This window comes from Salvelinus namaycush, chromosome 15, assembly GCF_016432855.1.
Source record: "Salvelinus namaycush isolate Seneca chromosome 15, SaNama_1.0, whole genome shotgun sequence".
Taxonomy (NCBI): domain Eukaryota; kingdom Metazoa; phylum Chordata; class Actinopteri; order Salmoniformes; family Salmonidae; genus Salvelinus; species Salvelinus namaycush.
In genome coordinates this window covers 20754878-20775126 of record NC_052321.1, presented here as the reverse complement: position 1 = coordinate 20775126, position 20249 = coordinate 20754878, and the positions used below count along the sequence as shown (strand labels likewise).

The 20249-nt window shown below is 45.6% G+C and overlaps 1 protein-coding gene across 1 annotated transcript in view; it reads right to left on the bottom strand.

The window, feature by feature from the left end:
- Nucleotides 1-20249, bottom strand: part of LOC120060291 (T-lymphoma invasion and metastasis-inducing protein 2-like) — a 64626-nt gene that overhangs the window by 31431 nt on the left and 12946 nt on the right. The window contains exons 7-12 of the mRNA XM_039009481.1: nt 17065-17118; nt 10723-10890; nt 9785-9889; nt 9584-9662; nt 9343-9432; nt 7541-7774 (exon numbers count right to left, since the gene is read on the bottom strand). Of these exons, the coding sequence (XP_038865409.1) occupies nt 7541-7774; nt 9343-9432; nt 9584-9662; nt 9785-9889; nt 10723-10890; nt 17065-17118 (730 nt within the window). The remainder of the gene's footprint in view (nt 1-7540; nt 7775-9342; nt 9433-9583; nt 9663-9784; nt 9890-10722; nt 10891-17064; nt 17119-20249) is intronic.

The following is a 20249-nucleotide window of genomic DNA, read 5'->3' as shown; positions in this document are numbered from 1 at the left end:
ATCGGGTCCGGCTGACTCTGAAGGGTCAATGTGGCTGATGGATTTTCAGGAAGTATAGTCTCTGCTGAGTCCTCAACAACTGGATGCTCCAGTTTTCAAGGAAAATGGAAAGAGACCGTGACGCGACTTCCACTTTTGGACGTTAACCAAGGCGACACTCCGTCTCAACTCCTCTGCCACATTTACCGAATTGGTTGAACAGTGTAGAAGAGAACCTCGAGAACTCCCCAGACAGTTTTTTTTATCTCTCTTCTCGTTAAGACCAGTATATAGGGGGATCTAGTTAACGGTGTTTCTTTTAAGCCTGCTACGTTAGGTTCGAGGAAGTATAACGTATTGGGGCTGATGGGTTTTGAGGAAGTATAACGTATTGGGGCTGATGGGTTTTGAGGAAGTATAACGTATTGGGGCTGATGGGTTTTGAGGAAGTATAACGTATTGGGGCTGATGGGTTTTGAGGAAGTATAACGTATTGGGGCTGATGGGTTTTGAGGAAGTATAACGTATTGGGGCTGATGGGTTTTGAGGAAGTATAACGTATTGGGGCTGATGGGTTTTGAGGAAGTATAACGTATTGGGGCTGATGGGTTTTGAGGAAGTATAACATATTGGGGCTGATGGGTTTTGAGGATGTATTTGACTCTCATAAAAAGGAAGTCTGTGGTGACTTAATAGGGTGTAAGTGACAAACAGCTCATCTAAATGATCCTCTACAGACAGAGATAAGCAGACGTAGGGAAGGAAGGGAGGGCTGTAAAAGAGAGAGCTGGAGAATTGTCAGCCCTTTGATAGATGAGTGATGATTAGTATTTTGTTTATATAATGTTTATAATAGTAATGTCATTTCATACAGAAAACCAATTGTTGGCACTTTCCACAGAATTTGTCTGATATTCTGGCATCCTTTCAATAATGAGATCACATTGGTGGAGAGAAGCAAGCTAGCGCAACAGCTTGTTGATAGACCATTTCCAGAGAAAGTGTTGGGAGCGGAATCGAGGAAGGTTGGTGGTACCCACACCTACTGATAGTAGGCCCAGTCCTAACACAGTATCTGCCAAGTAGCAGCAATTCTGTGGAAGTGTGACTGTGACTATATCACCAGCCATCTGCCACAGCCAGGAACACTTGTTGGCAGCGTTGAGTAGAGAGACATGTTGTATGTTTACTGGTCTCAGTGCACAGTAGATATAGTATACATCAGGTGTATTCAACCGGGGATCCGTGCACCCCAAGGGGTCCATACTGTAGGGGGTCCTGGACTTCCTGACGGGTCGCCCCCCATGTGGTGAAGATAGGCAAAAACACCTCTAATACACTGATCCTCAACACATGGGCCCCACAAGGGTGGGTGCTCAGCCTTCTCCTGTACTCCCTGTTCGCCCATGACTGCGTGGCCACGCACACCTCCAACTTAATCATTAAGTTTGCAGACGACACAACAGTCATAGGCCTGATTACCAACAACGACAAGACAGCCTAAAGGGAGCAGGTGAGGGCCCAGGTGGAGTGGTGCAATGAAAATAACCTCTCCCTCAACAAAACGAAGGAGCTGATCGTGGACTTCAGGAGACAGCAGAGGGAGTGCAGCCCCATCCGCATCGATGGGGCCGCAGCGGAGAAGGTGAAAAGCTTCAAGTTCCTCGAAATACACATCACTGACAATCTGAAATAGTACGCCCACACAGACAGTATGGTGAAAAAGGCAAAGAGCACCTCTTCAACCTCATGAAGCTGAAGAAATTTGTCTTGGCCCCTAAGACCCTCACAAACTTTTACAGTTGAACTATTGAGAGCATCCTGTCGGGCTGTATCACTACTTGGTACGGCAACTGCACCGTTCGCAACCGCAGGGCTCTCCAGAGGGTGGTGCGGTCTGCCCAACACATCACCGGTTGCACACTGCCTGCCCTCCAGGACATCTACAGCTGGTGTCACAGGAAGGGCCCGAAGACATCAAGGACCTCAGCCATCCGAGCCACGGCCTGTTCACCCCGCTATCATCCAGAAGGTGAGGTCAGTACAGGTGCATCAAAGATGGGACTGAAAGACCGAAAAACATCTTCTATCTCAAGGCCATCCGTCTGTTAAATAGACATCACTAGCCGGCCTCCACCCAGTACCCTGCCCTGAACTTAGTCACTTTCAATAGCCGGCTACCACCCGGTTACTCAACCCTGCACCTTAGAGGCTGCTGTCCTACGTACATAGACATGGAACACTAGTCACATGAATAATGTTTACATACTGTTTTACTAATTTCATATGTATATACTGTATTCTAGTCAAGGTCATCCTTTTCAACTATTGCTGTACATATACTATTCTATCCTACGTATTCTTCAGATATACTACATATTCTATCCACATACTGTCCATAATGTCTATAGTGTACTTAGAAATGTCCTTGTTTTTGAAAGAAAAGCACATTTTTGTCCATTAAAATAACAACAAATTGATCAGAAATACAGTGTAGACATTTGTTAATGTTGTAAATTACTATTGTAGCTGGAGACGGCTTATTTTTTATGGAATATCTATATACAGTGGGGAGAAGAAGTATTTGATACACTGCCGATTTTGCAGGTTTTCCTACTTACAAAGCATGTAGAGGTCTGTAACCTACTTACAAAGCATGTAGAGGTCTGTAATTTTGATCATAGGTACACTTCAACTGTGAGAGACGGAATCTAAAACAAAAATCCAGAAATGTCATGCATGTCATTGTATGATTTTTAAGTAATTCATTTGCATTTTATTGCATGACATAAGTATTTGATACATCAGAAAAGCAGAACTTAATATTTGGCACAGAAACCTTTGTTTGCAATTACAGAGATCATACGTTTCTCCTGTAGTTCTTGACCAGGTTTGCACACACTGCAGCAGGGATTTTGGCCCACTCCTCCATACAGACCTTCTCCAGATCCTTCAGGTTTCGGGGCTGTCGCTGGGCAATACGGACTTTCAGCTCCCTCCAAAGACTTTCTATTGGGTTCAGGTCTGGAGACTGGCTAGGCCACTCCAGGACCTTGAGATGCTTCTTACGGAGCCACTCCTTAGTTGCCCTGGCTGTGTGTTTCGGGTCGTTGTTATGCTGGAAGACCCAGCCACGACCCATCTTCAATGCTCTTACTGAGGGAAGGAGGTTGTTGGCCAAGATCTCGCGATACATGGCCCCATCCATCCTCCCCTCAATACGGTGCAGTCGTCCTGTCCCCTTTGCAGAAAAGCATCCCCAAAGAATGATGTTTCCACCTCCATGCTTCACGGTTGGGATGGTGTTCTTGGGGCTGTACTCATCCTTCTTCTTCCTCCAAACACAGCGAGTGGAGTTTAGACCAAAAAGCTCTATTTTTGTCTCATCAGACCACATGACCTTCTCCCATTCCTCCTCTGGATCATCCAGATGGTCATTGGCAAACTTCAGACGGGCCTGGACATGCGCTGGCTTGAGCAGTGGGACCTTGCGTGCGTGCGCTGCAAGATTTTAATCCATGACGGCGTAGTGTGTTACTAATGGTTTTCTTTGAGACTGTGGTCCCAGCTCTCTTCAGGTCATTGACCAGGTCCTGCCGTGTAGTTCTGGGCTGATCCCTCACCTTCCTCATGATCATTGATGCCCCACGAGGTGAGATCTTGCATGGGGTCCCAGACCGAGGGTGATTGACCGTCATCTTGAACTTCTTCCATTTTCTAATAATTGCGCCAACAGTTGTTGCCTTCTCACCAAGCTGCTTGCCTATTGTCCTGTAGCCCATCCCAGTCTTGTGCAGGTCTACAATTTTAGCCCTGATGTCCTTACACAGCTCTCTGGTCTTGGCCATTGTGGAGAGGTTGGAGTCTGTTTGATTGAGTGTGTGGACAGGTGTCTTTTATACAAGTAACGAGTTCAAACAGGTGCAGTTAATACAGGTAATGAGTGGAGAACAGGAGGGCTTCTTAAAGAAAAACTAACAGGTCTGTGAGAGCCGGAATTCTTACTGGTTGGTAGGTGATCAAATACTTATGTCATGCAATAAAATGCAAATTAATTACTTAAAAATCATACAATGTGATTTTCTGGATTTTTGTTTTAGATTCCGTCTCTCACAGTTGAAGTGTACCTATGATAAAAATTACAGACCTCTACATGCTTTGTAAGTAGGAAAACCTGCAAAATCGTCAGTGTGTCAAATACTTGTTCTCCCCACTGTAGGTGTACAGAGACACATTATCAGCAACCATCACTCCTGTGTTCCAATGGCACATTGTGTTAGCTAATCCAAGTTTATAATTTTAAAAGGCTATTTGATCATTAAAAAACTATTTTACAATTATGTTAGCACAGTTGAAAACTGTTTGTGGGTTTGATTACAAGCTCAAAATGGCCAGAAACAAATAACTTTCTTGTGAAACTAGTCAGTCTATTCTTGTTCTGAGAAATGAAGGCGATTCCATGTGAGAAATTGCCAAGAAACTGAAGATCTCGTGCAACGCTGTGTACTACTCCCTTCACAGAACAGTACACAAGAGTACACAAGAGTACACAAGAGTGTCTAGTTCGAGAAACAGACGCCTCACAAGTCCTCAACTGGCAGCTTCATTAAATACTACCCGCAAAACACCAGTCTCAACGTCAACAGAGAAGAGGCGACTCCGGGATGCTGGCCTTCTAGGCAGTGCTGCAAAGAAAAAGCCATATCTCAGACTGGCCAATAAAAATAAAATATTAAGATGGGCAAAAGAACACAGACATGGGACAAAGGAACAACATTAACAATGTATTTCTGATCAATTTGATGTTATTTTAAATGGACAAAAAATATGCTTTTCTTTCAAAAACAAGGACATTTCTAAGTGACCCCAAACTTTTGAACGGTAGTGTATATATGCAGTACCAGTCAAAAGTTTGGACACACCTACTCATTACAGGGTTTTCTACATTGTAGAATAATAGTGAAGACATCAAAACTATGAAATAACACATATGGAATCATGTAGTAACCAAAAAAAGTGTTAAACAAATCATTATTCAAAGTAGCCACCCTTTGCCTTGATGACAGCTTTGCACACTCTTGGTATTATATGTGTTATTTCATAGTTCTGATGTCTTCACTATTATTCTACAATGTAGAAATTAGTAAAAATAAAGAAAACCCCTGTAATGAGTAGGTGTGTCCAAACTTTTGACTGGTACTGTATTTATACTCCGGACTCCGACATTGCTCGTCCTAATATTTCTAAAATGAATTATTTTACTTTTAGATTTGTGTGTATTCTTAGATATTACTGAACTGTTGGAGACAGGAACAAAAGCATTTCACTACACCCGCAATAACATCTGCTAAATACAGTATGTATATGAGTTATATATATACACTGCTCAAAAAAATAAAGGGAACACTTAAACAACACAATGTAACTCCAAGTCAATCAAACTTCTGTGAAATCAAACTGTCCACTTAGGAAGCAACACTGATTGACAATAAATTTCACATGCTGTTGTGCAAATGGAATAGACAACAGGTGGAAATTATAGGCAATTAGCAAGACACCCCCAATAAAGGAGTGGTTCTGCAGGTGGTGACCACAGACCACTTCTCAGTTCCTATGCTTCCTGGCTGATGTTTTGGTCACTTTTGAATGCTGGCGGTGCTTTCACTCTAGTGGTAGCATGAGACTGAGTCTACAACCCACACAAGTGGCTCAGGTAGTGCAGCTCATCCAGGATGGCACATCAATGCGAGCTGTGGCAAGAAGGTTTGCTGTGTCAGAAACAGACAGGTCTGAAACAGACTCCATGAGGGTGGTATGAGGGCCCGACGTCCACAGGTGTGGGTTGTGCTTACAGCCCAACACCGTGCAGGACGTTTGGCATTTGCCAGAGAACACCAAGATTGGCAAATTCGCCACTGGCGCCCTATGCTCTTCACAGATGAAAGCAGGTTCACACTGAGCACGTGACAGACGTGACAGAGTCTGGAGATGCCGTGGAGAACGTTCTGCTGCCTGCAACATCCTCCAGCATGACCGGTTTGGCGGTGGGTCAGTCATGGTGTGGGGTGGCATTTCTTTGGGGGGCCGCACAGCCCTCCATGTGCTCGCCAGAGGTAGCCTGACTGCCATTAGGTACCGAGATGAGATCCTCAGACCCCTTGTGAGACCATATGCTGGTGCGGTTGGCCCTGGGTTCCTCCTAATGCAAGACAATGCTAGACCTCATGTGGCTGGAGTGTGTCAGCAGTTCCTGCAAGAGGAAGGCATTGATGCTATGAACTGGCCCGCCCGTTCCCCAGACCTGAATCCAATTGAGCACATCTGGGACATCATGTCTCGCTCCATCCACCAATGCCACGTTGCACCACAGACTGTCCAGGAGTTGGCGGATGCTTTAGTCCAGGTCTGGGAGGAGATCCCTCAGGAGACCATCCGCCACCTCATCAGGAGCATGCCCAGGCGTTGTAGGGAGGTCATACAGGCACGTGGAGGCCACACACACTACTGAGCCTCATTTTGACTTGTTTTAAGGACATTACATCAAAGTTGGATCAGCCTGTAGTGTGGTTTTCCACTTTAATTTTGAGTGTGGCTCCAAATCCAGACCTCCATGGGTTGATAAATTTGATTTCCATTGATCATTTTTGTGTGATTTTGTTGTCAGCACATTCAACTATGTAAAGAAAAAATTATTTTAGAAGAATATTTCATTCATTCAGATCTAGGATGTGTTATTTTAGTGTTCCCTTTATTTTTTTGAGCAGTGTATATATAAAATAAATATCGCTAGCAACAGAATAAACACATTTTGAAAGAAAAGAGAAGAATATCTTCTTTCTAATGATCAAATTACACTCACTGGAGCTCATTATACTCACTGGAGTCTCTGACATATGATTTCAAAAAGCACCCGCATGTACGGGTCACAGCAAGTGCCGCTGGCTGCTGGTAACCTGTTTTGACTTGGACATACATTTTTGCCGACACATGGCTAACCTTTGTTTACCAGCTAAACAGCTGCTATTAGCTAAAATGTTCTCCTAGCTAATAGGCTATGGTAGAGTTTATACTTCCTCTTCCATTTATGTGGGGAGGTGAAAGTAATGAAAAACAATCTACCAAATCTATTCATTTAAAACATGTGATTACTTCTCCTTGACATTATCATTCACCTGATAAGACAAGACAAGAAAAAAATGTATATTCTTAACATATGATGGGCCGCCTCGATGGAGGCCCCTGGGCAAGAAAAGGTTGAAGACCCCTGGTATAAAATACTAATCCAAGGCAGACATCAATAAGTTATCTATGTAACTGTTGGTGATTGAGTTAGCTTCATAGTAAACCAGCTGATGCTCTGAGTTTGATCATACCATTGATGCCAGTTCTTTGAGCCAGTGACCTGAAGCGCAGAGGATTTTCCCACACTGTATAGTTACAGTAATTGTGTTAGACCTGTGAAGTGATGCCTACCAGCCTTTTGGCGAAGACACAGTATTGTGTGTGTGCGCGTTTGTCTTAGTATGTGTGTTAGTGTGTGTGTGAGGGTGCACAATCTCACCTGTAGTGGACTTGGCGTGGTGGTGTATGTCCAGGAAGTCCTGCAGCAGCTGTGATTGGTTGGAGAGTGGGGTCGGAGTCGAGGGGTCAGAGGTCAGGGGTGAGGTGGGCGGTGCATCCCGTCTGAGGGTCAGCTGGAGGGTCTGCTCAGCGAACAGCTTCTGGATCAGACCCAGGTCCAAAGTGGACACGCCTCGACCGTTCAGAACCACAATCTCATTACCTGGTCTCAGGCCTGTGTGAGGAACACACAGTAAGAAATAAAGTCACACTACAGTAACAGAGATATGCAAGTAGTGTAAATAAACTCAGCAAAAAAAGAAACGTCCTCTCACTGTCAACTGCATTTATTTTCAGCAAACTTAACATGTGTAAATATTTGTATGAACATAATAAGATTCAACAACTGAGACATAAACTGAAGTTCCACAGACATGTGACTAACATAAATGGAATAATGTGTCCCTGAACAAAGGGGGGGTCAAAATCAAAAGGAACAGTCAGTATCTGGTGTGGTCACCAGCTGCATTAAGTACTGAAGTGCATCTCCTCCTCATGGACTGCACCAGATTTGCCAGTTCTTGCTGTGAGATGTTACCCCACTCTTCCACCAGGGCACCTGCAAGTTCCTGGACATTTCTGGGGGGATTGGCCCTAGCCCTCACCCTCCGATCCAACAGGTCCCAGATGTGCTCAATGGGATTGAGATCCGGGCTCTTCGCTTGCCATGGCAGAACACTGACATTCCTGTCTTGCAGGAAATCATGCACAGAACGAGCAGTATGGCTGGTGGCATTGTCATGCTGGAGGGTCATGTCAGGATGAATCTGCAGGAAGGGTACCACATGAAGGAGGAGGATGTCTTCCCTGTAACGCATAGCGTTGAGATTGCCTGCAATGACAACAAGCTCAGTCCGATGATGCTGTGACACACCGCCCCAGACCATGACAGACCCTCCACCTCCAAATCGATCTAGCTCCAGAGTACAGGCCTCGGTGTAACGCTCATTCCTTCGGCAATAAACGTGAGACAAAACCGCGACTCGTCAGTGAAGAGCACTTTTTGCCAGTCCTGTCTGGTCCAGCGACGGTGGGTTTGTGCCCATAGGCGACGTTGTTGCCGGTGATGTCTGGTCATGACCTGCCTTACAACAGGCCTACAAGCCCTCAGTCCAGCCTCTCTCAGCCTATTGCGGACAGTCTGAGCACTGATGGAGGGATTGTGCGTTCCTGGTGTAACTCAGGCAGTTGTTGTTGCCATCCTGTACCTGTCCTGCAGGTGTGACGTTCGGATGTACCGATCCTGTGCAGGTGTTGTCACACGTGGTCTGCCACTGCGAGGACGATCAGCTGTCTGTCCTGTCTCCCTGTAGCGCTGTCTTAGGTGTCTCACAGTACGGACATTGCAATTTATTGCCTTGGCCACATCTGCAGTCCTCATGCCTCCTTGCAGCATGCCTAAAGCACGTTCACGCAGATGAGCAAGGACCCTGGGGATCTTTCTTTTGGTGTTTTTCAGAGTCAGTAGAACAGAGTCAGTGTCCTAAGTTTTCATAACTGTGACCTTAATTGCCTACCGTCTGTAAGCTGTTAGTGTCTTAATGACCGTTCCACAGGTGCATGTTCATTAATTGTTTATGGTTCATTGAACAAGCATGGGAAACAGTGTTTAAACCCTTTACAATGAAGATCTGTGAAGTTATTTGGATTTTTACAAATTATCTTTGAGAGACAGGGTCCTGAAAAAGGGACGTTTCTTTTTTTACAGAGTTTATTAATCAAAGTTAAATGAAGTGAACATACCTTCACTGAAGGCCAGTCCATCAGGCAGAACCTCACTGACAAAGATGCGGCTGTTCCTCTGTCCATCTATGTGCCCTGTGACTGCAAAGCCTGACATCAGAGATGAGAGACAGCGTCAACGATGGCTAGTAGAGTGCAATGACCATATATTTACAAATAGAGCTGAACTAATGATTTATAGGATCTATGAGGCAATGACACACACATACTGTTCCTGTCTGCTAGAATACAGAACACCTACCAAAGTCTCCAGTGCAGGCAGGTCTCGTCATGTGCAGGGTGAATACATTCATTGGAAACACCTCTAGCTCGTCATACAACTGCACAAAGGAAACAACTCAGTCAGATAACACCTTCACACATAGGTCAGGGATGTTAAACACAAGTAAAATCCTCTGCGCATTTCCAGTGAAGTATTATGCTGAATAAGGTGTTAGCTCACCAGGTCGTGTAGGAGTTCGCTGGGTGCTGGGGTGCGGACCTCTACGTTCTGGGCCACACATCTGTGCAGTCTGAGACAGTGCAGGTTAGGGTCCAGCTGTGTCAACTGTGATAGGGAAACATCTGTCAACACCCTGAATGCAGCAATAAACAGCAAATACAACTAGTCTAGACCAGGCACCTGGTCTACACAAAAAGGCATATGACATGGGATGTGTTCACTGCAGCTCAAAGGTGATTAAGATGAAGTGGCGTCAAGTTTGATGAATAAAGTGTGTGTGTGTGTGTACATGTGTCTGTGCTGTGTGGGTGTGAGAATGAGCTAGCCAGCCATCCCACTGCTGTCACACCCGACACACAGGTCAGAGAGTGCATGGCAGTGTGTGTGTGTGTGTGTGTGTGTGTGTGTGTGTGTGTGTGTGTGTGTGTGTGTGTGTGTGTGTATATACCAGACCCTAAGGGCAGGGAGTAGGATACAGACAATGAGACAGTGTGTGTGTGTGTGTGTGTGTGTGTGTGTGTGTGTGTGTGTGTGTGTGTGTGTGTGTGTGTGTGTGTGTGTGTGTGTGTGTGTGTGTGTGTGTGTGTATACCAGACCCTAAGGGCAGGGAGTAGGATACAGACAATGTGACAGCAGAGTAACTGTCTGGAACTGTCTACTGTACAAGCCATTAAAACAATTACACGAGCTCTAACAATGGGCATAACACTAAATAAGAAATGAGGGGTTCACAAAAGGTACAAGAGCGTGGGTTTGTCAAATTACTGACAGATTGGAGCTTCTAACATGACTACATTGACAAGAGCTGTTTTCAATAAAAGCAGGCTTAACCTCAAGTAAAAGCTTTACTCATTAAGTACTGTTTCATAACTAAAAAATAAATGTTCAGAGCTCTCAGAACCCTAATATTAAAACACTCACTGGGCCTTGACTCTCACCTTGCAGGCTAGGGAGACGACATCAGCCACTGTATGGTCCCGTCTCATAGGCACTTGGACGGCGTGGCTGTCAGGCATGTAAACACAGCTCAGTGTTTCACCACTGCTCTCCCATTGACCGCCCTCAGGGGGAGCCAGAGAGTAGTGGTTGGCCAGGCTGTCCAGTCTCTGACAGGAGGGAGAGAGGGAGAGCAAGAAAATGAGAAAGGGAGAGGAAGAAAAGGAGAAAGGGAGAGTGAGAGAAAGGAAGGAAGGGAGAGAGAGAAGCAGACAGATCAATAGGTTTCCATTAAACCGATGCAGAAACTGGCAGTGGCTCAAAGTTCAGTACAAAGATGTCATGCAATTAGCCATTTAGACATCACAGGACGCAGTTGTTTCATATAATAGCCATCATAATGATGCTGTACACAAGGGAATTGATTACAGGGGGTTATTGGCAGAGTTTGTGAGGAGCGCGTCTAGCCTGGGCGACATCTACACCGATCTACAAAAAGACTGCATCATCATCATCATGATGATAATAGGCTCATTTAGTTCTGAGTGCCATCCAGAGGATTTCATGTTTAGTGATGGATTAATGGCTGCCTTGACAGGCTCCTTCATGGAGTCCATCAGGCCAATTATTCCCTATCCACATTAACAATGAGGTTGGGGTTAGTATTAATACTGGGTTGTCCTGCCACGGGGCCTCAGAAGCAGCAGTATTTGGGTTTTGGTTGCGACTCCATGTCTCTGAAGGGAAAACAGCCACTGCTGCATTAAGGGGTTGTGGGCGATGCCACAGTAACTACACAGACCACAGCTGCTATACAAGGCTCCACATAGCGAGTAAACACTCAAACATGTTTCAAAAGTCACAACCAGCAGAAACAACCAAGGATTCAGCAGCGCTTCAATGAAAACACTTATCACTAGAGAGTTGCTGTGTGGACTGAAGTAGAATAGTGGCGTTTTAGCACATTGGTAGACGACAGAGAGTGGTGTGTGTCTCCTGGACTCTGTCTGTGTGTCACAGAGGAAAATCTTGGGAGACATTCTCCCTCAGAGACCAGAGTGAGACTAGGGGACTAAGATCTCTTTGACTTGGCCTATGTTTGTTGGGCATAAACATATGGTCACACGCGCACACAGAGAGAGTCTGGCGAGGATAACAAAGTGGCTTTCTGACCGAGGTTGCTGGAAAAACATGGTTGTACAAGAAAACAGTCATTTCATTTTCCAGCAACATGTCCATCTGGGAAGAAAAACCTGACAGAACGCTGCCAACATAAAGCCTACCAATGTTCTGGCCAAAGGGTTGCTCTAACCTTTGTGGAGACAAGCAACAGAGAGCTGGTTCTTTCACAACTTTCTGTCCACTCCTGTGGGTTAATGAGGTCATGTTTATACTTTCAGAGGGAGAGAAAAATGGTTGTCTTGGGAAAGGTTGCATAACCACCCTGCCTGCTGGGTAACCTACCCTGTCTGTCCATCCAACATGGTGTGATTGGAAAATAACTGCTCTGTTGGCAGTTGGTGACCAGTCTGCCTCTTCACCTCAAGCCAAGTACATTTTTACATTTTAGTCATTTAGCAGACGCTTATCTATCCAGTAGTGAGTACTGGTCCCCCGTGGGAATTGAACCCACAACCCTGGTGTTGCAAGCACCATGCTCTACCAACTGAGCCACACGGGACTCATTAATTGACCCAGGCAGGCTTGTAACGGCCTGGTCATCTTTCCACAGGCACTGCCAAGCCTCAGCACGCGCCGGCCCTTAACGTGCGTGTGAGTGTGTGTGTCAAAACTCAAACCTATACTTCAGACTTTCCTCTCAGACTTTCCTCTTTCTAGCAGCGAACCACCACCATGAACCTTCGTAACCCTCTTTCTAGCAGCGAACCACCACCATGAACCTTCGTAACCCTCTTTCTAGCAGCGAACCACCACCATGAACCTTCGTAACCCTCTTTCTAGCAGCGAACCACCACCATGAACCTTCGTAACCCTCTTTCTAGCAGCGAACCACCACCATGAACCTTCGTAACCCTCTTTCTAGCAGCAAATCACCACCATGAACCTTCGTAACCCTCTTTCTAGCAGCGAACCACCACCATGAACCTTCGTAACCCTCTTTCTAGCAGCGAACCACCACCATGAACCTTCGTAACCCTCTTTCTAGCAGCGAACCACCACCATGAACCTTCATAACCCTCTTTCTAGCAGCGAACCACCACCATGAACCTTCGTAACCCTCTTTCTAGCAGCGAATCACCACCATGAACCTTCGTAACCCTCTTTCTAGCAGCGAACCACCACCATGAACCTTCGTAACCCTCTTTCTAGCAGCGAACCACCACCATGAACCTTCGTAACCCTCTTTCTAGCAGCGAACCACCACCATGAACCTTCGTAACCCTCTTTCTAGCAGCGAACCACCACCATGAACCCTCGTAACCCTCTTTCTAGGAGCCACCCATCACACAAAAACACTTTCAACTCTGTACAGTAGCTCCAAGCCACATCCAAACACACACTACAGCCTAACACACACTACAGCCTAACACACACACTACAGCCTAACACACACACTACAGCCTAACACACACACTACAGCCTAACACACACACTACAGTCTAACACACACACTACAGCCTAACACACACACTACAGCCTAACACACACACTACAGCCTAACACACACTACAGCCTAACACACACTACAGCCTAACACACACTACAGCCTAACACATACTACAGCCTAACACATACTACTCTTTTTTTTTTATATGTGGAAATAGAACACTATTATAATTCCATAGTGTACTTGGGTCTTTCTACACTAGGCAACTTGTTACAGCTGTTGATAAGTCATTGATAATAATCTGCCGCTTTTTTTCATGTCATTACATTAAGATATAAGGGATCATAGCTATAGTCAATAAAATTCACCAGTTGATTTAAAACCTATGTTTAACCCTTTATCGTGGTTGGTGTCTTGAAGGATTTGTCCAAAATCGTGTGACAAAACATTACTTTTCTGTCCTTGCATTTATGGCAGTGTAAGTTGTCGTTATACATATATTAAGCATTAATCAGTTAAATTAGACATTGAACTTGAACCCTGTAAGAATCATGGATCTAGCTGTTGGACAGTTTGTTGTATAGAGATATCAGAAATGAAGTGTAACTACATAACATTTAGTGTCTCCTTATGGTATGGCTTGAAAACAGTTTTCATGGGCACACAAATCCAAAATAATGTAGGCATTGCAATATTGAATGGTCTTAACCAAAATAGTCACCTTAAATTGATACTTAAAACCTAAATCGATACTGATGTGGTACTTCCATAATTATGCATAATATTTGTTGGATGCAACAACAGCCCAAGTGCTGTAAAAAACGGTCCAGAATATTTTGCCGCCTCATTCGTTACTCCGGTGAAGACAGTTGTGCCTGGATCCACATTGAATCCAATATCCCCAGAGAACTGAGGCTGATCATCTGTTGTTGTCTGTTTCATTTACAGCAGGATCTCGTTAAGTTTAACAGAGAAATCATCAAGGTAATGAGTTCATGTTTTCTTATGTTTTTGTACCTCGGATTGGACACCGAGTCTACTGTGCACACTTGTATAGGACAGACTATTGAGCAACGCTATTCCTATGAGTTATTCTGGATATAATGACAACAAATTACCCAGTCTAGTGGGCTTATTCATAATATGATCTATTAATGAAATAACATGATAAATACATTTTGTTTTCCAAGTTACACCTGCAATGTTAAACAATACAAGGGGCTTGAATTAGCCTATTGAACATGAATTTGTACTGGAATAGGCCAACCCTTGAAAATCAGACATTCTCTCAATTTGGTGCTTGAAAAGTTATTGTAATTATTGTAGCCAATTTAGAAGTTCTCCTGCTCCCTTTATAATTACCTGTGATTTCGTTTTTGATACGTTTTTGTGAGCGATGCGGCCACTTTTGTTTGTTTCCCGTGTGTGGCAGAGGAAGAGAGGTGGTGACAGGGGGAGCACACGGCACAGGGGTACGGGCAGGAAGAGGGGGCGAGGTGTGGACTACAGTACAACAGGTCTGACAGGACTTCTGGTTGAACATAGGTGGGATGGGGGCAGTGGTGGGGGGATGGGAGGTGGATCTCACAGGTGTGATATGGCCTGTCACGGTCTCTGGAGAGTCAAAGATTTGTACAGGAACCCCATGATGACATTCCTATGGGATACAGGTGAGGGTTCGCTGGCAGACACTGTCAGAGTCCTTTATATCCCCCCATCAACAAACTGAAACTCCCTGACCCGACCGCTGATATGCAGCATTCCTGCCCATCTTATAACATAGACGCAGACACCCACAGACGACCCCCATCCACCCATCCACCCCTTCCTTCAGTGGATTAGGGAGTTAGATGACTGATTAATAGAAACATTGCTGAAACTAAGACCCAGAAAGACCCAACACAGGCAGAGAACAAACAGGAGACAGCAGTGTGTGTTGAGAGAGAACAGAAACAGAGGATGAAACACATGGGGGCATAAATCAATACAGCTTCCTCTCTGATATAAAGGAGCCCAATTCTAAATCAAAATGGATTCCAGGAAATACTTCATCCAACTCCAGGACAGAAAGAGTAATGAGAAATACATCATAACACTTTGACAACAACGTTAAAGCTCGTCCTAAAGAAAATATGTTGTTGTCCCTAGCCACATCAGCCACATGCTATTCTGATGCTGGGTGGAGCAGTTCATGGCTCCAACATTGGCCACATTCACCCTGGTCCCCTAATCTCAGACTCAGTCTCAATACAGAGCTTTGTGTCCAGGGAAATAGTGACGCGAGCCTACCGGATGGATATCCTGCCCTCTCTGTCTGTTCATTGTGACCCCTCATGTCAATCTTTATCTGTCCCATAGATCCCAACACATTCAGGACAAGTTGTTCTGCAGAGAGGAAGAGGAGAGCAGAAGAGCCACAGACACCAGAGGAACAATGCTATATGTGTATGAGAAAATGCCAGACAGTCTATTTGTAACAGCCTGACAACATGTTTGTAACCAGCTAATAGTTCCAATGTGTGATCCCAAGGGATTTAAAGTTACTGTATGTTACTGCTCAGATGGTGTGTATTTCTACTATTCACTCCTCACATTCACATACACACTGATTCTGAGTTTCCATCAGATTTACCTCAGTGTTTTACCCAAAAGGCTAAGACTTTTGTTTCCATCTCCATGGACCGGCACCCATGTCTCACTGGGCCATGGCCTCAGAGGACCTGCTCTGAGTTGGGGCCGAAGCCTGGACACCGGCACTTTTCAGCTGCCATTTAACTGTGAACATGGGTTATGGGTTAACCTTTGTATGGTTGACACCTTCTCACAAAGCAACTGTCTTGATGATGCAGAGGTTGTTGATTCTGCTCTTTACAAGGTGTCAATCATTTACTCCTCCCTGCTCCCGGTCACACTCCTGACGGAAAGAAAATAACACTAGAGCTTCTATTAACATAAACACTGGCGACAGATGGAAACTGAGCAAGACCGAGCTTTTCAACACTCTCTCTCAGCACTTTCCATTATGACCTTCCGTTGTGAAGCGGAGCCACTCACTACATCACCAGAACCTGTCTTGTATTTTACCCCTGCTGCTCAGACGAGGGGTGGAATATTGAACACCAGGGGCTCTATTGGACACGGTGTCTAACCGTTACTAGTGGGTAACCAATTGGTTCTGGTAGGTTAAATAACTCATTGTGCACACTCGTTTGAGCATTTATAAATAAAACATTAGAATTCCTCTATGATCTTGGCTTTGTACATAATTGCTTATAGTGGATTCTATTGCCCTTTAGATACAATGGGTGCAGATTTCTCTCTTTGTGATATACAGATATGGCAGTACAGATAGATAGACACCTGCAGATTGCCATGAAAGGCATCTTAACTTTAATCCCACTCTGGTCCTATGTACAGGACAGACCCCAGCCCAAAGTCTGCAGAGTCAGACACAAGCTGCAGGCATGACCCTTAACCCCGGACCCCTGTACCTGGGAGATGTCATCCCACGGCTTGTCATCGTAATGCGTAACCATGAGGCTTGCTGAGACACATGATACTGTTGATCTATGTCTCAGCCATATGCGCTCACTTATAAAATCTAGCCTGTAGACTCTCAGTCAATGAATTGTATGATTGTTTGACACTTGTTTGTTATCTAATCAGAAGTAGAAATCAAAACAAAATATATGGTATTTTACATTTTTATATCCTTACTCCTAAAAGGTAATAGAATTAGATGAAACAGTCATATGAAAGTGTAACATGGACTAACCTCAGAACTAGTGGGTGGGAGACAGTAGGGTTGTCCTCCATCACTTTCAAAGATCTGCAACAGAGAAAAACACATGTTTCCTTGACTTGTTAAAATCCCTGTAGTCATCTATTAAACAGCGGTAACCCATAGCAGCAGACTTAGTACACAAACACACACTTTGTTATTATGTAGCTAATTAAAAAGTGTGCAGTGAGGGCCTGGTGCTTTGATACTATTTCCATGTGGGCTGGGACTGGGGATGCGGCTGGGAGTAGGGCTGGGGATGCGGCTGGGAGTAGGGCTGACCCTGCAGCTGGGACTAGGGCTGACCCTGCAGCTGGGACTAGGGCTGACCCTGCAGCTGGGACTAGGGCTGACCCTGCAGCTGGGACTAGGGCTGACCCTGCAGCTGGGACTAGGGCTGACCCTGCAGCTGGGACTAGGACTGGGGCTAGGGCTGCGGCTAGGACTAGGGCTGACCCTGCAGCTGGGACTAGGACTGGGGCTAGGGCTGCGGGTGGGATTAGGGCTGACTCTGCAGCTGGGACTAGGGCTGGGGCTGGGACTAGGACTGGGACTAGGGCTGGAGCTGGGACTAGGACTGACCCTGCAGCTGGGACTAGGACTGGGGCTAGGGCTACGGCTGGGACTAGGGCTGACCCTGCAGCTGGGGCTAGGGCTGCGGCTGGGACTAGGGCTGACCCTGCAGCTGGGGCTAGGGCTGGGATTAAGACTGGGACTAGGACTGGGACTAGGGCTGACCCTGCAGCTGGGACTAGGACTGGGGCAGCCTGTGAGGCTCCAGAGGGAGGCAGTAATAAGTAGTGTAGAAATACAGAATCAGGACTATTGTGTGGCAGGAGTGTGAGAGAGAGAAGAGATGAGAGGACAGACAGCCTGCCAGGGTAGAGAGAAGAGATGAGGACAGAGCCTGCCAGGGTAGAGAGAAGAGATGAGAGGACAGACAGCCTGCCAGGGTAGAGAGAAGAGATGAGAGGACAGACAGCCTGCCAGGGTAGAGAGAAGAGATGAGAGGACAGACAGCCTGCCAGGGTAGAGAGAAGAGATGAGAGGACAGACAGCCTGCCAGGGTAGAGAGAAGAGATGAGGACAGAGCCTGCCAGTGTAGAGAGAAGAGATGAGAGGACAGACAGCCTGCCAGTGTAGAGAGAAGAGATGAGAGGACAGACAGCCTGCCAGTGTAGAGAGAAGAGATGAGAGGACAGACAGCCTGCCAGGGTAGAGTGAAGAGATGAGGACAGACAGCCTGCCAGGGTAGAGAGAAGGGCGGGGGATTCCTCCTCCAGATCCCCTCTCGCTAACTCTACCTCTTAATCTCTCTCTTCTTGATCCCTTACCTCTCTATCTCCCTTCCTCCCGACTGATGTAAAGCGTGTTGTAGCAGGCACGCAGGTAGGCATGTGATGAGTCCCTAAGCCCTCTAGGAAGTGTGACTCAGCAGGTTCAGAAAGATGACTGATGACACCACTGCTCTACTGTACTTTAACACAGCTAAACCCAACACTCTGCTTCACTTCAGATGAGAAATGAACATGGCCTCTCCAGACAGATGGCAGTAGTAGTGATATACAGAGCATTGACCGCCGTCTACGGAAGTTATACATGCTGTATGAGGCACCGAGCAGGTTTTGTTATAGTAGCTGTAAACACCGCTGCCTGACTGCCGTAAAGCCCACTAACTTTAGAACTCTTAAACTTCTCCCACAAATCCCTGGGCCCTCCGGCCTGCTGCAGCCACTGAACCCTGGCCAGGCAGCTCATAGGGTAACGCTACACACCCTTGTCTAAAAGAGAGAGGCCTGTGTTGAGGGAGAGCTTTTGATTTTGGAATCACCAAGCAGGGAAAATAGGATTGGGACTTAGTCAACTGAGATGACTCAATAAGAGGACTGTGGGACGTCGTGGGAGGGTAGCCGGTAGCTAATGTTTATAGAAGTAGAGAAAGATAGCTGGAGGGAGAGAGCCAGGGTAAGAGAGAGAGAAAAAGGAATGAGGATGTGAGAGAGTTTTGCATTATGAGATCAGCCTGCTATCTATTCTGAACAAAAATATAAAAATGGAACAATTTCAAAGATTTTATTGAGTTACAGTTCATAGAAGGAAATCAGTCAATGGAAACTCATTAATTAGGCCCTAATCTATGGATTTCACATGACTGGGCAGGGGCGCAGCCACGGGAGCTAGGCCCACCCGCTAGGGAGCCAGACCCAGCCAATCGGAATTTGTTTTTCCCCACAAAGGCTTTATTACAGACAGAGACACTCCCCCCCCAGATGATCCCGCAGGTGAAGAAGCCGGATGTGGAGGTCCTGGGCTGCCGTGGCTACACGCGGTCTGAGGTTGTGAGACCAGATGGATGTACTGCCAAATTCTCTAAAACGACATTGGAGGTGGCTTATGGTAGAGAAATGAACATTCAATTCTCTGGCAACAGCTCTGTTGGACATTCCTGTAGTCAGCATGCCAATTGCAAGCTCCCTCAAAACTTGAGACATCTGTGGCATTGTGTTGTGTGACAAAACTGCACATTTTAGAGTGACCTTTCATTGTCCCTAGTACAAGGTGCACCTGTGTAATGATCATGCTGTTTAATCAGCTTCTTGATATGCCACACCTGTCAGGTGGATGGATTATCTTGGCAAATGAGAACTTCTCACTAACAGGGATGTAAACAAATTTGTGCACAAAATTTGAGAGAAATAAGCTTTTTGTGCGTATGGAACATTTCTGGGATCTTTTATTTCAGCTCATGAATCATGAAACACTTTACATGTTGCGTTCATATTTTTGTTCAGTATAAATCCCTCTGTAATAAACATGTATCATATTGACTCTTCGGGAGGACAGAGAGCATTGATGTCACCAAACTTGAAGACTTAACTCATCTCCAGGAAAGATGGGAAACTAAACACTAGACCGGCACTACTGACACTCACACTCTTAAAAGACAGCAGATGTACCTGGAAAGCCATCAATCTACAACTCCCCTCGAAGCAATTTGCCACTCTTTTTAATAGGCACCAACATCATAGAAAAGGAACAGAAACGTATCCCAACTGGAGAGCTTAGCTTTACAGGGGAACCTGTGAATAACTGTGGGGCTGTTTAATATTTAGTGAACTTACACAAACCATCTGTTTGTCGCTGTAGGGCTGGGTACAGCAGGCTACAATTTACCACAT